Here is a 15440-nt window from a genome sequence, read left to right as displayed (position 1 = left end):
GTAGAGTTCTGCAGTCTCTCCATTAAAATAATATTCTGCTTTTCTATTCTTCCTCCCAGGGTGGTAATTTTAGCTCCTGGTAGCCCCATGTACATGGATGTCAGGCAAGAGGACAACACAGAAGGGAGACATTTGAGTCCTCAGCTCAGGTAATTGTTGAGTTAGACTCTGCCCCATCGTCAGGCATGGCAGGAGATACAGGAGCCGCAGATGTAATAAGCCTACTATGAGTGACACTAGAGGTGTTGGCCCAGGCAGTCAATTGTATCTCTCAGCAATAAGAACTTTAACACGTTTCCTGAGTTGTTTATTACCTGCACCGAAAGGCAGGAAAGCCTCTCTCTTAACAAGTCTCCCCTCAGAGTTCAGAAAGTGGGACGGGTTGAATTCATCCGGCTTCTCCCATTGAGTTTTATCCCGCAGCACTGACAAAAGCACAACTATGATGTGACTTTTCTGTAAAAGAATAACAAACTAGATCAGCAGCAGGTAGCATGTGGTTTAATTCCTGTCCTGGAACCAAGCCATTTAATCTTCTCACTGTGGTGGATCGGAAACATTTTCAAACCATTTATAACATTCTCCCAAAAGTTGCTGTTTTCTGCTGATGAACTTTGCTGATTATCTCCTCGTGTGTGGGATTTTAACTTCATTCATACTGAGAAACAGCAGCATCATTCTACACCCACAAGAGTTTTATGTCTTTCGCATCCATGTATCCCTCTCTAGATTTCTCTCTCTGTCTCTACCTGTGTCTCACTCACGCTCTCTATCTCTCTTGGCCTCTGCCTGTCTCTCTCTGCCTGCGTTCCCAACGTCATCATGCTGGAAGAAACAATCCTCTCTAGGAATTGGGAGCTTGCCCACCATATTCAAATTGTCCATTAATAGATACTTGGGCTCTTTAGCCATTCACTCAACTGCAGCAATGCATGCTGAGGGGACATTTAGAGTGTGAGAAAACTGCCAGGTGGGAAACTCATTTTTCTCCATGGTTGTATGCCTGGGTGTGTTTAAAAACTGCAGTTGGATTCAGTGTTTGACTTCTGCATTCCAGCCTGCTGTGAATTGTGTGTAGTTATTCTTGGAGGGCGTATATTCAGTGTCATCTATAGGTGTTTCAATCTGAATGTTGAGTGTAGACGTGTGCTCCTAGTGCCTCATCTGCATTGCAGCCTTTATGCTGTGATCAACATGAGGGTAGCGGTCTCCATGGGAAAAGCATCCTCCACTGAGGCAGAGAGGAGAAGGAGGAGATTGAGAAGGGGAGGGTGAAGGCCAGATGGTCAGGGTCAGGAGTCACTGAAGGTATGTGAGGGTGTCCACAGGAGCAAGGGGCCACTGAGGACGGGATACTGCAACCTTGGAGGCATGGAAGAACGTCTATCCTCCCAGTTGGGTGTAGAGGGTGAGAATAAGTTACCTTCAAATGTCTGAGACACAGCGCCATAGGAGCCTCAGCCTGTCAAGATCCAAAGTAACCTCTCTATGTGAAATGCCGGCTGGGACATCACTTCCAAAAGCGCGGGGAGGTCATCCAGTGCCATTTTCCGCTCTGGCGCTGAATCTTTTGCAATTGGATCCTTGCTGTATGTGGAGACATCAGTGGAATAATGCAGCCCGATGCCCATCACTGCATAAGGGCTTTTGTGAATGCAATGTTCTGAAGGGCAGGTCAGTTTATTGCATTCTCCATGGACTACCACAATCAATTTCAATGGGCCAGAGGGTTCGCGGCAATGACAGGTTTACCCAGGGTTCGGGGAATGATAGGCTACACACATGTCACCATGAGGCCTCCAGTAGGCCAGCTGTGTACATTTATAATCAGCAGGGCTATAGCACTCTAAATGTGCAATTAGCATGTGACCACCGTCAGAGAATTAAGTTGAGATGTGCCCTAAAAAATGTAACAAAAGGTAAGGTTTTGTAGACAGGAATTGCATTTTGATGTGAGTGTTTTAGTATCATGTGGACAGATGATATGGGGGGAGGGGTGACGTTGTGGTATTGTCATTGGGCTGATAATCCAGAGACCCAGAGAAACGCTCTGGGGACCTGGGTTCGAATCCTGCCATGGCAGATGGTGGAATTTGAATTCTATAAAAATCTGGAATTCAAAGTCTGATGATGACCATGAAACCATTGTCGATTGTTGTAAAAACCTATCTGGTTCACTACTGCCCCTTTAGGGAAGGAAATCTGCTGTCCTTACCTGGTCTGCCCTACATGTGACTCCAGACCTACAACAATGTGGTTGACCCTTAACTGCCCTCTGCAATGGCTGAGCAGGCCACCCAGTTCAAGGGCAATTATGGATGGTCAATAAATGCTGGCCTAGCCAACGATGCCCACATCCCATGAACGAATATAAAAAAAGTCATTTTGATGATGCCAAAACCTTTACCAATTTTACCCTCATAACTGAAGTTTTTTAACAGCCGTATGAAAAGACATTGGCTGCAATTTTCCGCCTCCATTTGCGGTGGGCGGGAGCGGAAAGTACTGCGAGATTGCAATTTACGTCATCGTGCGCTCCACCTGTCAATGGCGTTTCCTGCCGCGGCATGTCTGGAACGTTATTTTAATACATTTCCATCTCATTATAAGCCCTGCTCACCGGAATCATCCCCACACGCTGGATCATCAGGCCATGTGCAATCAGGCGTGCAATTAGAGCGATGTGTTTCACAAGGACACGTAAGTGACATGCACCTGGCGACCTGTGCTTCACTCGTCACTTCGAGCTTAGTTCGCCCGCCGTACATCGTGCAGCACTCGCGACATTCAGTGCCAGGCTTTTGCAGGGAACACCGCATTGCATTCAGGGGTTGGAATCTGCATGTCTCTACCTACCAAACCAAGGTAATGCAGGGGTGGCTGGGTTCCACTGGGGAGGGGAGGCAGCAGGCCTCAGGCAGCATAAGGGGCTGCAGGGCTAGGCCTATACTGGGGGTTACGAGTAGGGAAGGTTGCACTCAGACTCGGGGAGGGTGAGTGTGTGGCATATGTTGAACAGTGTAAGAGGACTCAAGATGGAGGTGGGTGAGGTGCACATGGGCCATAGGCATATCCACTTCAAAATGTTCAGGGGCTAACAAACAGACAGGCACCAGAAGCACGATGGGATCAAGGAATACAGGGGGTGGATGGAGAGGTCTGCAAGGCCCAAGGGTGTTTTGTTGAAGTTGGGTTTGTGAATATTTGTTGGGACAGAAGGCAATGGGAAGTCCTCGGTAGCTTCAACATAATCTTGACGTGGGAGTGATTGCCACTTGGTGCGAGAAGTAGAACAGTAATCCAGTTTTCAACAATGTCATTCTTCACAGTGATGACTACAAAAGTATAACATACCAAAAAAAAGACAATAATATACATTACAGGTAACAGGCAAGAGTTAGTATACAGTACATTTCTGTTGCTATGCAAGACATGGTTGGCCGTGATTCAAATGGTTGAATAGCCTATTACGTCTTACATGTAATTTATGTAATTACACATTCACTGCTGATAATCTGGTGATTTTACATCTCTTTGCTCTAACCTAGGATATACCTTAATGGTAGGCCTTTCAAAGTTTTATTTTGGGTTCATCAGAAATCAGTGATTATTAATCATAATGTTTGATTGAATCTCATCTGCACTCTGGAGGTGAGATATTGCAGCTGTTATCAGTCTTAGCTACGGTCTGTTGGAAACTGAGTTAAAACATCCAAAACTCATTTCACTTGCACTCACTCACTGTGCAAGGAGTCAAGATTTGTTCTTCCATTAGTCTGGACAGTATACAAACTACCAAAGGTGAAGGGAACAGTGCTAGCCACAACTTATTTTGCCAACTAATTATTTCCAAATTTTGGAACATTATCTAAATTTGTATTTTATTGGCATCCAATTGCAGTTCCATTCACATCTACTCAGATAATGAAGCCAGCATGCAGCAGGACCTGGACAACATTCAAATTTGGCAAGTAACATTCATGCCACACAAATGCCAGGCAATGACCATCTCCAACAAGAGAAAACCTAACCATCTCCCTTTGACATTTAACAGACCACCAGTGATCCGGCGTGTTTCCTGTGCATCATAATTAATGACGGCACAAAAACCCACCATTGCAGCTGATGGGAAAAACTCCAGTATCGACGCCCGCTCCCGCACTTAGTACAATGCCGGGAAAATCCCGCCCTATGTAACTGGAAACCCCATAATTGCTGAGAGGCACAATCATCCAACCTTTCAACTCTCACCATCTGCAGTTTTACCTTGGGAATAAAATACCCCTTGAGGTGTGTGTCAGCATTATTTTCACGAGTAATCATTGTAGCGACATTGGCAAACCTCATGACCTCATATATCACAGCATTGGTGTAGGGTAACCTTTGCTGATCTTCCATTCTGGGGGGACGCTCGGTTCCAATCTCCCGATCAATTTCTTCCTGCACTCTCTCTAAAAGGCAAACCAGTAATGTTGGGTGTCAGATAGCAAAAAAAAGTGAGATACTCTTTAGCTCAGAGTCTGGTCCCTTCCCTTGGAACATAGGAACAGGAAGAGATCATTCAGCCCTTCTAGCTTGTCCCTGCATTAAATTAGATCAAGGCTAATCCGCATCTCATCTTCACTCACCCATCTTTGCTCCATATCCATCAATGCCCCTACCCAACCTAAAAATCTATAGATCTTGATAATTTCAGTTGACCCCTTTTGAGGGAGCCTGACCCGTCTTCAGATAAAGGATGTGCAAAATTCAACGTCAGTGGTGGTGCAGAACAGTCATTACCAGGAAATTGAAAAGGATAATACTGCAGATACTGGAAATCTGATATAAAAACAGAAAATACTGGAAAAAGCTTAGCAGGACAGGCAGCATTTGTGTTGAGAGAGAAACAGTGTTAACATTTCCAGGTCTGTGACTTTGGAAAAATTGGAGATGTAATAAATTTTGAGCAAGGGGTGGCTGGGACATTGGCAAAAAGGTAGGGTCTGTGATAGGGTGGAAGACAGGAGAGATTGAAAGACAGAAGAGTTAGTCTTCCGAGGCCAAGGGCATGGTGGTGTGGCAAGAAAAGAAACAGAAGATGTGCATAGAGCAGTGATGCTACTGACTGAAAGAAAAGAAAAACGAAACAAGTGAGGAGAAGGAAACAAAATGGGAGACAGGGTTTATGATTTGAAATTGTTGAACTTATTGTTGAATCCAGAATTAAGGCCATAAAGTTCCTAATTGAAAGATGAAGTGTTAGCCTCACTGGAACAGTGCAGCAGACCGAAAAGTCAGTGTGAGATAAAGGTGAGGATTTAAAGTGACAGGCCCCTGGAAGCTTGGGGTCGTGCTTCCAGACTCAGAGGAGGTGTTCCACAAAGTGATTACTCAGTCTGCATCTGGTCTCCAACTCTGTGGTGTAGAGGAGTCCACATCGTGAGGAGCGAATACAATAGACTGGATTGAAAGAAATACAAGTAAAGCACTGCTTCACCTGGAAGGAGTGTTTGGGGCCTTGGATAGTGAGCAGAGAGGAGGTAAAAGGGCAGCTGTTACATCTCCTGAGTTTGCATGGTAAGGTGCCATGGGAAGAGGTGACTGAGAAATGGACCAGCGTATTATGGAATGAAAGGGGTGGGAAGGGGAAGAGGAGTTTGGTTGTGGCAATACCAGGAGATGGGGGAAAAGAAGAGGGAGAGATTGGGAGAGGGAACACACAGAAGATGTAAGGCATTGGAGAGGGGGCTGTGAACATGGAGTAGGGCAAGCAGGAGAGGGGCCCAATTGGGAAACGTTATGAATATCAAGGGGCCTATGGGGGGTAATCAGGAGAAAGGGAGATCATCAGGAGGGTAATTGAGAGAGGGAGTATGCAGAGTGAGGCGATCAGAGAACAGATAGTGAGGAGAAGTGGAACAGGGAGAGCGAGGAATAATCAGGAGAGCAGTGAGGGGCTTTATATTCTGGAGAGGGAGGGTACAATCTGCTGCATGTGGCCTTTCATTCATGTGAAATGTTCCCACTGGTGACTGCTCTGAGTCACCACCAAACCTACCCTGGGTGGCCTCCAGATGCCTGTTTCCAGAGGGTCATTGACTGATTCGGCACCAAACATCTGCTCACCTCTCCCCTTGCCCTCTTGTCCCATTCCCTTGTCTTACCCACCCTATCGGAAGTTAAAATCCACCAATGTTTCTGTTCTCTATAATTTTCCTTCTCGACTCAGAAGTAAGTGCTTGAATAAATAAGTGAAGAGAAATTTCTTGAGTACTTACTCTGAATCTCTGGGTATTTCATGATGAGGAGCAGACCCCAGCAAAGGGTGGTGGACGTGGTTTCTGATCCAGCAGCGAACAGTTCAGTGATCAACCTGAACATATTTTTGTCATGGAAAAAGGAGTCCGGATTCCCTGCTTCCTTGAGGTGAGAATTGAAAGGTGAGCAATTAGGTTTCAATAAAACTGTCCATTTTACAACTGGCAGGAGTGAAAGAGACCCTGATAATCAGGGTAACCAACTGCCCTGTATTTTAAGGGATTGCCCCTTATATTCACTGTTTGTCCTGCATCCCTTAAAGGATGCCTTTTGTACATTATTTCTGGGACAACCAGTGGTGACTGAGTTTGGGAGTGTCAGTTGAGTGATTTGAGCAGAACTGCAAGTCTGTGAAGTGACCGACAGAGAGATGATAATGTTGTGACTCCACAAGATAAGTTGTAAGTTTTTGTTGCTTTAATGCCACCCCTGCCCCCAACCAACTCGTTGCCTCTGCTCTTAAGGTCACCAGAAACACCCATATCCACAACGCCACAACACCTTCCTCCCCTCCAACTACCCCAGCCCTGCAGCCCCGCTCTTAGACTCGCCAACGCCATCTTATTCAATGGGTCACCAGCAAATTGTACTCCCTCCCACTTCCCAGTCTCATTGTTGAAGTGTCACTTATTTCATAAGAGTTGGTCACCCTGCTGACAATATTGGATTGTCATGAAAGACCAATTGGTTCTTTCATGTCACTTGGGGAGAAAGTGACTGCTGCCCTTATCCAGGCTGATCTATATCTGACTCCACTCCCACATTAACATGATTGACTCTTAAAACTGCCCTCTGAGGTAGCCGAGGTGAAGTAGTTGGAATGGCGGGTTGCAAATATCATACCCCAGTTCACAAAAGGCCAGTGGGATAAACCCAGCAATGACACGTCAGCCGATGCTGACTTTTAGAGTCCATTTGGTAAAGTGTAGAGTATTAAATGAATACCAGCACAGACTTATTAAAGATAAATCATGTTTGTCTAACTTGATTGAGTTCTTTGATGAGGTAATGGCTGATAAGGGTAATATGATTGACTTTCAAAAGGTGTTCCCAGAGTTCTGAATAATAAACTTGTGAGCAAAATGAAATGAGATGAAATGGCAGTGTGTACACTAATTGACAGGAAGCAGAGATTAGTGGTAGTAAATAGTTGTTTTTCAGACTGGAGGGAAGCCTATTCCCACTGTTTGGTATTAGGTCACTATAGTAACTGTAGCTTTAATGAATATAGTGACTGTAGCTTTAAGACTTATTGGTCTGAATATTACCTTTAGCAGGCAGGTGTGCGCGATCGGCGAGCCAGGGAGCGGTTGGGAAACTGGACCCCAACCGTACTCGTTCCCTGACCGCAATTTCACGCTAGCTGACCCATTAACGGCTAGGCAGCGTGAAACGTGTGCTGAAAAGCTCAGCACTGTGGGGGTGGGAAGAGGGCGGGTGATGACGTCACCACGGGCGCAGGTGAGCGCTACGAGAAAGCTCCCTGAAGGCAGGCAGCTGCCTCAGGAAGTTGTCGACCTGAAAATGATCAAATAAAGATTTCAAAAGCTGCAAAAAAATTTCCATGCATCACAATCAAGCATCTGAAACTATTGCTGATAAAATTGCTGTCCACAAGTATTTATTTTAATTTTATTTCATAATGGAAATTTCATCCCACCTTTGGATGAGGTTTGATGATAAATGCAAAGGCCACCTCCGTCCATCCACCAACCATAAGGTTGGACGGGCCACAAAAAGATGAGAGACAATTGCACCATTAATGGGCTTAATTGCCTTCTTGATTGTCAGTGGGCGTGTTTCTGACTTTTGTGCGCGACCGCTGAACGAAGTATCGTGTGAGAGCATGATAACATTGGGACGCTCACCCAATGTCTTCTCGCGTGATGTTATGCCCGATCAGGTCAGGTGCACATCTCGGACATAAAATTCTGCCCATTGTGTTATGTAGTATCACGTGACAGTGTGAACTAATCAGTTCTAAGTGCGGGGAACCTTAGAATGGGGTTCTTCTTCTAGTTGTGGAGCTTGATGGAGGCATGTATCTGCTGCTGCACTCTGTAAATAAAGTTCAATGTTTCTGATGAGAAACCTATCTGGAAAATCAAGTCCATAACAAACTGGCGACGAGGATAAATCGGGTCTGGTGTTGTCCCTCACCCAGTGACTGTGAGTATCTTGTTTAACCAAAAGAAAAGTTAGATATACTCACCAGATATGCCACATTTTGGCAGGATCAACCCCTCTGAACCATCCACAGAGGATTGGTGTCAATATGTAGAACGCCAGACAAATTAAATAATGGGGAAGGGAAAGAGGAGAGCAATTCTCCTAAGCATTTGCGGGAGTAAAACCCTTAATTTAATCCGAAGTTTGCAGCCCCGAAGCCCCCAATTTGAAGACCTTCGGTGAATTGGTCAACCTAATTAAGGGACACTTTCAACCGAAACCCTCAGTCACCATGCAGAGGTCCAGGTTTAATTTGAGGGTGAGAGCCCTGGGGGAGACCATTGCTACATACGTGGCGAAATTGAACAACTGACTGAACACTATGATTTCGGGGAGACCCTAAGTGATATGCGCAGGGATCGTCTGGTCTACGGCGTGCAAGATGATGCCATTCAATGACGATTATTAGCTGAAGTTAACCTCAATTTTAAGAAAGCATTGGAACTAGCGCTCGCACAGGAAAGCGCCAAATGGGATGCGCAGGTTATACAAGTTGCATAAAATGATGCCGTTTTCCAGTTGGGTCGGGAACAGACCAGCCGGGTGTGGCGTGAAAAGCTGGGACTCCGGTGCGACGCGGAAGACTGTCCCCATTACCCGAAAATTTAAAATAAATACAGGAAACAGCTCAGCAGTAAATCTGAAAATGAATTGTTACCGATGTGGAAGCAATCATACTCCTGAAACGTGCCATTTTAAAGAGGTGGAGTGCTACTTTTGCCGTACTGAAGCATTGTAAAGCAAGATTGAGACAGACTCCCAGGCAGCAAACTAAGCTGATCGAAGTACACAATGTGGAAGAACCAGAAACCACTAATTCTGATGTTTACTCTCTATTTAATGTAAAAGTAGGGAAGACAGAGCTGATCACTGTTACTCTGCAGGTAAATAGAAAACCTTTCATGACGGAAGTGGATACTGGTGCTTCAACCATCATAATGGGAGAGCACACCTTCAAATATTTAAACAAGGGTACTCAACAATTGAATTTGGAGCAGATTTCAGCCAAATTGAAAACTTATACTGGCGAAGCTATCCAAGTGGAGGATATCACCACTGTACCTGTTTATTATCAGCGTCAAATAGCACAACGCCCAATGATGGTAGTAGAAGGTGAAGGACCAAGCCTTCTAGGTCGTGATTGTTTGAAAGAAATCAAAGTAAATTAGTATGAAATTTTCCAGCTCCAAGCAGGAGGACTGCCAGAGTTGCTAAAGAAATACGACAAGGTTTTTTGAGACGAACTCGGGAGAATCAAAGGCCTACAAGCTAAGATCTACGTTAACTCAATAGCAACTCCTTGTTTCTTTAAAGCAAGGCCAGTGCCATATGCTCTGAGGGAGAAGGTTGATACCAAATTGAACTGTTTAGTGAGGCAGGGGGTCATACAGCCGGTTCAATTCTCAGATTGGGCAGCATCTATAGTCCCTGGGTTAAAACTAGATCAGATCATCCGGAGCTGTTGAACGGATGTTGCAAGGAAACGGTCCCTGAAGAATTGAAGCCATTCTTCACTCGAATGAATTAATTGAGCAGTAAATAAAGCTGCTAAGTTGGACGAGTAGCCTATCCCCAAGATTGAGGATCTCTGTGCTAAATTAGCAGGGGGAACAACTTATACTAAACTAGATATGAGTCACGTGTATCAGCAACTGGCACTGTATGTTACCTCCAGAGAGTTTGTGACCATAAACACCCACAAAGCGATGCATCAGTACATGTGTCTACCCTTCGGTGTTTGTTTGACCTGCGCGATTTTCCAGAGGACATAAGAACTTAAGAACATAGGAACAGGAGAAGGCCATTCAGCCCATTGAGCCTGGAAAACCATTCAATATGATCACTTCAATGCTTTTTACCCACACTATTCCCATAACTCTTTACATTATTGTTAATCAGAAATCTGTCAATCTCTACCTTAAACATACTCAATGACTGAGCTTCCATGGCCCTCTGGGGTACAGAATTCCAAAGATTCACAACCTTCTGAGCAAAATAATTTCTCCCGTAGAAAAGAGAAGAGGCGAGCAACCTCATAAGTACTTGTGGGAGCAAAACCTACAGTCTGATTTGAAGTTTGGCACCCAGTGCCCCAGATTCGAAGAATTTCGATGGATTGGTGGACCTCATGAAGGGTCATTTTCAACCTAAGCCCTCAGTCACGATGCAAAGGTTCAGGTTTAATTCATAAAATAGAGCCCCGGGTGAGGCAATTGCATGCTACATGGCAAAGTTATAGCAGTTAATGGAGCATTGTAAGTTCAGTACAACTCTGAATGACATTCTCAGAGATTGTTTAGTGTGTGGTGTGAAAGAGGATACTATTCAGAAAAGATCATTGTCCGAAGTGAATCTGGATTTCAGGAAGGCGCTAGAGATAGCGCTGGCCATGGAAAGTGCAGTAAGAGATTCAAATGCAATGCAGGGTGCGCAAAACGGTGCCGTCCTCCATATCAAGTGCGAAACTTCAGCCAAAAGTGGTGCAAAAAAGCAGATTCTGCCAAGAAGCAGGAAACAAATGTTCCCATTACACCTATGTTTACCTATCGAACATTTCAAACCTACCTTATATTCTGTTACTCAAAGCCTCCAGACCAGCTGCTTTTAATTCAATTAAGTCACACACACACACACACACACACACACACACACACAGATCCCACCATTACTCTACTTTATAATAAATTCCAATAACATTATGAAAATTATTATACCTTCCTGACAGGAACATACTTTCAGATATTTGAGTAATGGTGAACATCAGTTAAGTTTGGAATGAACAGCGGCCAAGCTAAAAACATATACAGGTGAAGACATTCACGTAAAAGGCATAAACAAAGTAACTGTCCATTATGGAAGCCAATCGGCAAAGCTGCCAGCGTTGGTATTGAGAGGCAGAGGACCAAGCCTCCTAGGGTGAAATTGACTAAGGGAAATCAACCTTGATTGGCCACTGGGATTCAAAAAGGAAGCTGGAAGCATTCCTGTTCTGAAAAAGGAGTGTGTAAGGACTCAAAAACCTGAAGAAACACAGACTGTCTTAAGCCAAAACCTGGAAGAACAGCAGAAGATACTCGAAGAGACCCTACTTGATGACATAGTTCGAGACGAGGTGAGCAACCTTCGCAGGGAAAAAGAAAACCTGTTGAAAGACCTTCACACAATATAGGATTCTCTCAGGTCAAAGTTTGCACCTCTGGAAAAGTATGAAGAGAAACAGAAAGAATTTAGCACCTCTCTGAACAAACTGAAGAATGAATTGGCAGAGAAGACACAACAATGCTCAATTTTCAAGGAGGCAGCAAAAAATACAAAAAAGAGAGGTAAGAGCTTAAGTATCAGCTAAATGAAGCCAAAGAGGATTTGGAAGCAAAAGTCGCAGAATTTTCCAAGAAGCAGACAGATATTGGAATTTTGGGAGACTCAACCACTCAACTCAGACAAGTTGAGCTTGCATTTGAGAGAAGCCAGGCCAATAGTGAAGTCAAAAAGAAGGCCAAGATTAAAGTCTGCACTAGAAAAAAGAAAAGCACACGTTCCAAGCGAGGGAGGTAATCTGTTTGGGTCACCAGGTAGATTCACAGGGCCTCCACCTGATTGAGAAGAAAGTGAGAGCCATGAGAGGCACCTGTGCCAAAGAACGCCTCAGCTCAAATCATTCTTAGGAACGATCAGCTTTTACGGACGATTCTTGCTCAGCTTGTTTACAGTGCTGACCCCCTTACATTCTCTACTCAAAAAGAACCAACATTGGACCTGGGAGGTGCCCCAGAAAGAAGCTTTCATAAAGGTGAAGCGATTGTTGCGCTCATCCAATCTATTAGCGCATTATGACCAAATGAAAGAATTGGTCGGACATGTGACGCATCTCCCTACGGAGTGGGAGCAGTGCTCTCTCATCGGATGGATGACGGCACGGAACGGCCAATAGGTTACGTGTCAAGGCCGCTCACCACAGCGGAAAAGGGATATTCATAGATAGAAAAAGAAGGGCTGCTCTTTATCTTTGATGTCAAGAAATTTCACCAGAACGTACACGGCTGTCATTTTACAATCATTTCAGACCACAAACCATTGCTAGGACTGTTTAGTGAGGACAAGGCTATACCACCCATAGCCTCAGCAAGAATACAACGATGGGCCTTAATTCAGGCAGCATACGAATACACTTTCATTCATAGGCCTGCCAATTAAATCATCAACTCTGACACCCTTAGTCATTTGCCTTTACAAGAAAATGATGAACATGCCCCAGTTCCACAGGAACTTGTTTTATTGTTAAATTTCTTAGATTCTTCGCTGGTATATGCTCGTCAGATCAGAGACTGGACCAGTTGGGACCCAGTTCTATCTCAAGTACGAGAACAAGCGCTACATGGTTGGTATCAGGAGCCCACATCTGATGAAATGAAACCGTTCTCCAACAGAAGACGTGAAATAAGCAGCCAGGATGGCATCCTATTGTGGGGAGCATGAGTGATAGTTCCTCCAAAGGTAAGGGAGCCACTTTTAACTACACAGTGCCCATCCAGGAATTCCCCGAATGAAGACCATAGCACAGAGCTATCTATGATGACCTGGGATGGATGGCGAAATAGAGAGTTTAGTAAAGCACTGCGTGCAATGTCAACAACTGTAAAAGTTGCCAGTGACAGCTCTATTACACTCATGGGAGTGGCCAGGTAGGCCCTGGGTACGGTTACACATTGACTATATTGGACCTTTCCTGGGAACAATGTTTCTGCTCATTGTCGATGCCCATTCAAAATGGTTGAACGTATATGAGGTGAAGTCACCAACATCAGCCGCTACAATTGAGAAACTACGTCAGAGTTTTGCCATTCATGGATACCAGAAGTAGTCGTTTCCGATAATGGCACAGCATTTACTAGTGCTGAGTTTCAACGGTTTATCAGCCTCAACGGTCTCACTCGTGAAAACTGCACCGTGCCACCCTTCCTCAAATGGACTGGCCGAAAGGGTGGTTGAAACGTTCAAGACAGGGATGAAAAAGGTAACATGCATTTCCTTGGCAACCAAGCTAGCACGCCTTCTTTTTCATTACAGGGCTACACCTCACACGACAACACGTGTCACACCTGCGGAGCTATTGTTGAAACGCCGTCTCAGGATGAGATTGAGCTTAATGATGCTGAATTTAGAGGGGAAGGCGGACAGGAGTCAGGGAAGCAAGAAAACCGGACATGACTGGCATAGTCGCGAGTTGTACTATTAGTGATAGTGTTAATCTGCAGACACTTCTTGGGTGGAAAATTTAAGTTTATGTACAATATACTCAGCAGCAGCTGCATGTGTGCTTTCAACTCCAACTCTATCTCTACACTGCCTGCTGAGGTAGCCCGTGCTACTCTCCTATTGGTTACTACAGATCATGTTATATCTCCAAACAAGTATTAAATGTACTTTACACACTAAATAAAACCAAAATTACTGCATTCCTCCTCCTTTAACATGGCTATACATATTATTTTTACAGGTATATATTTTTCAAGACATACAATATTTATGCTGGGTAAGGAATTTACAAGTTCAGTCTTTCAGGTGGTTTCCTTGTACATGTGGAACATCGCAGCTCCACAACTTCAGACTCTTTGTCAGAAACCTCCTTTTCCAGAGTTGCCTGAACATCAGGTGCTTAGGTGGGCACTTGCAGTTCTGTATCCTCAACTCTTACAGGAACATCAGACGTGTCAGTCCTGGGTTGAGTATTCTCAACAGGAAAAGCAGACCCGGTCATGATCACTGGTGGAACCAAATCTTGGTGATTTATCTCTCTCTTCCTTAAATGGTCCACATGCTTACGAATGATCCGGCCTACCACCTCCACATGGTAAGATAGAGGTCCAGTCACCACACTTATTTCACCCGGTAACCACTTTGGTCCGTCCCTGAAGCCTTTCATGCAAACCGTCTCTCCCAAGGAGTCATCAGTCAGCTTTTCCTTACAACACCATGCAAGATGGAGGTGAGCAGGAATTTTTTCTCTCAGAGGACCGTTCGTGTTTAGTACTCTCTCTCCCATCGAGCAGCGGAGGCTGGGTCATTGAAGGTATTCAAGGCTGAGTTAGACAGAATTTTGGTTGACAAGACAGTCAAAGGTTATTGGGGTCAGGCAGCAAAGTAGACTTAAGGCCACAATCAGATCTGCCATGATCTAATTGACTGGTGGAGCAGGTTTCAGGGCAAATGGCCTCCTTCTGCTCCTATTTATTATGTTCTTACAAGGCTGGCAATCATGCACATTGCACTCCAAAGTTTGCCTCAAAGTTCACAAAGCCATTTAACATTAAATGGCTGATCTTTACTCAGTTGAGTCAATGGCGCAAGCCTACTGCCCTTACTAATGCAAGGTTAATTACTATAAGTTGCTGAAAACATTCTCTCAACTGTATTTTAAGGAAACTGTGCCTTCTATACCTTTTACAATGATTCTACCCCATTTAATATTAGATTAGTTGAAATTTGGCAGATTTTAATTTTGAATTTTAGTTTTAATTCCAATTCTCGAGTTGAGCTCCCTGGATGTCAAGGATCATTCAGAGTAGGATAAGAGAAAAAAAGGGAAGCTGATACCAAATGCCAAGAGTTCAAAACTGCAGAAAACCCACAGGAGTATTGGAATTAAAAATAAGAAAGCTAAGAGAGGGCACGAAATAATATTACCCAATAAAATCAAGCACCTGTCTTCACAAAAGAGGAGGATGATGCAGATGTTGCAGTTAACGAGGAGGAGTGTGAAACATTGCTTGGGATAAACAGACTGAGAGAGGAAATATCAAAGGATTTAGCAACTGCGTGACTGGATAAACCTGAATGGCCTGGATGAATTTTATTCCAGGCTGCTAGAAGAGAAGTAAGGTAGGAACTAGCTGAGACCCTGACCATCACTT

At 44.4% G+C, this 15440-nt stretch overlaps 1 protein-coding gene across 1 annotated transcript in view; it reads right to left on the bottom strand.

Moving 5' to 3' along the window:
* Window positions 1-15440, bottom strand: part of LOC144674974 (cytochrome P450 2K6-like) — a 64254-nt gene that overhangs the window by 7148 nt on the left and 41666 nt on the right. Inside the window, exons 6-8 of the mRNA XM_078536065.1 lie at window positions 6261-6461; window positions 4267-4451; window positions 315-456 (exon numbers count right to left, since the gene is read on the bottom strand). Of these exons, the coding sequence (XP_078392191.1) occupies window positions 315-456; window positions 4267-4451; window positions 6261-6461 (528 nt within the window). The remainder of the gene's footprint in view (window positions 1-314; window positions 457-4266; window positions 4452-6260; window positions 6462-15440) is intronic.

Source organism: Cetorhinus maximus, unplaced genomic scaffold (assembly GCF_964194155.1).
Source record: "Cetorhinus maximus unplaced genomic scaffold, sCetMax3.hap1.1 HAP1_SCAFFOLD_878, whole genome shotgun sequence".
In the NCBI taxonomy this organism is placed as follows: Eukaryota; Metazoa; Chordata; class Chondrichthyes; order Lamniformes; family Cetorhinidae; genus Cetorhinus; species Cetorhinus maximus.
This window is presented reverse-complemented; position numbering and strand designations above follow the sequence as displayed.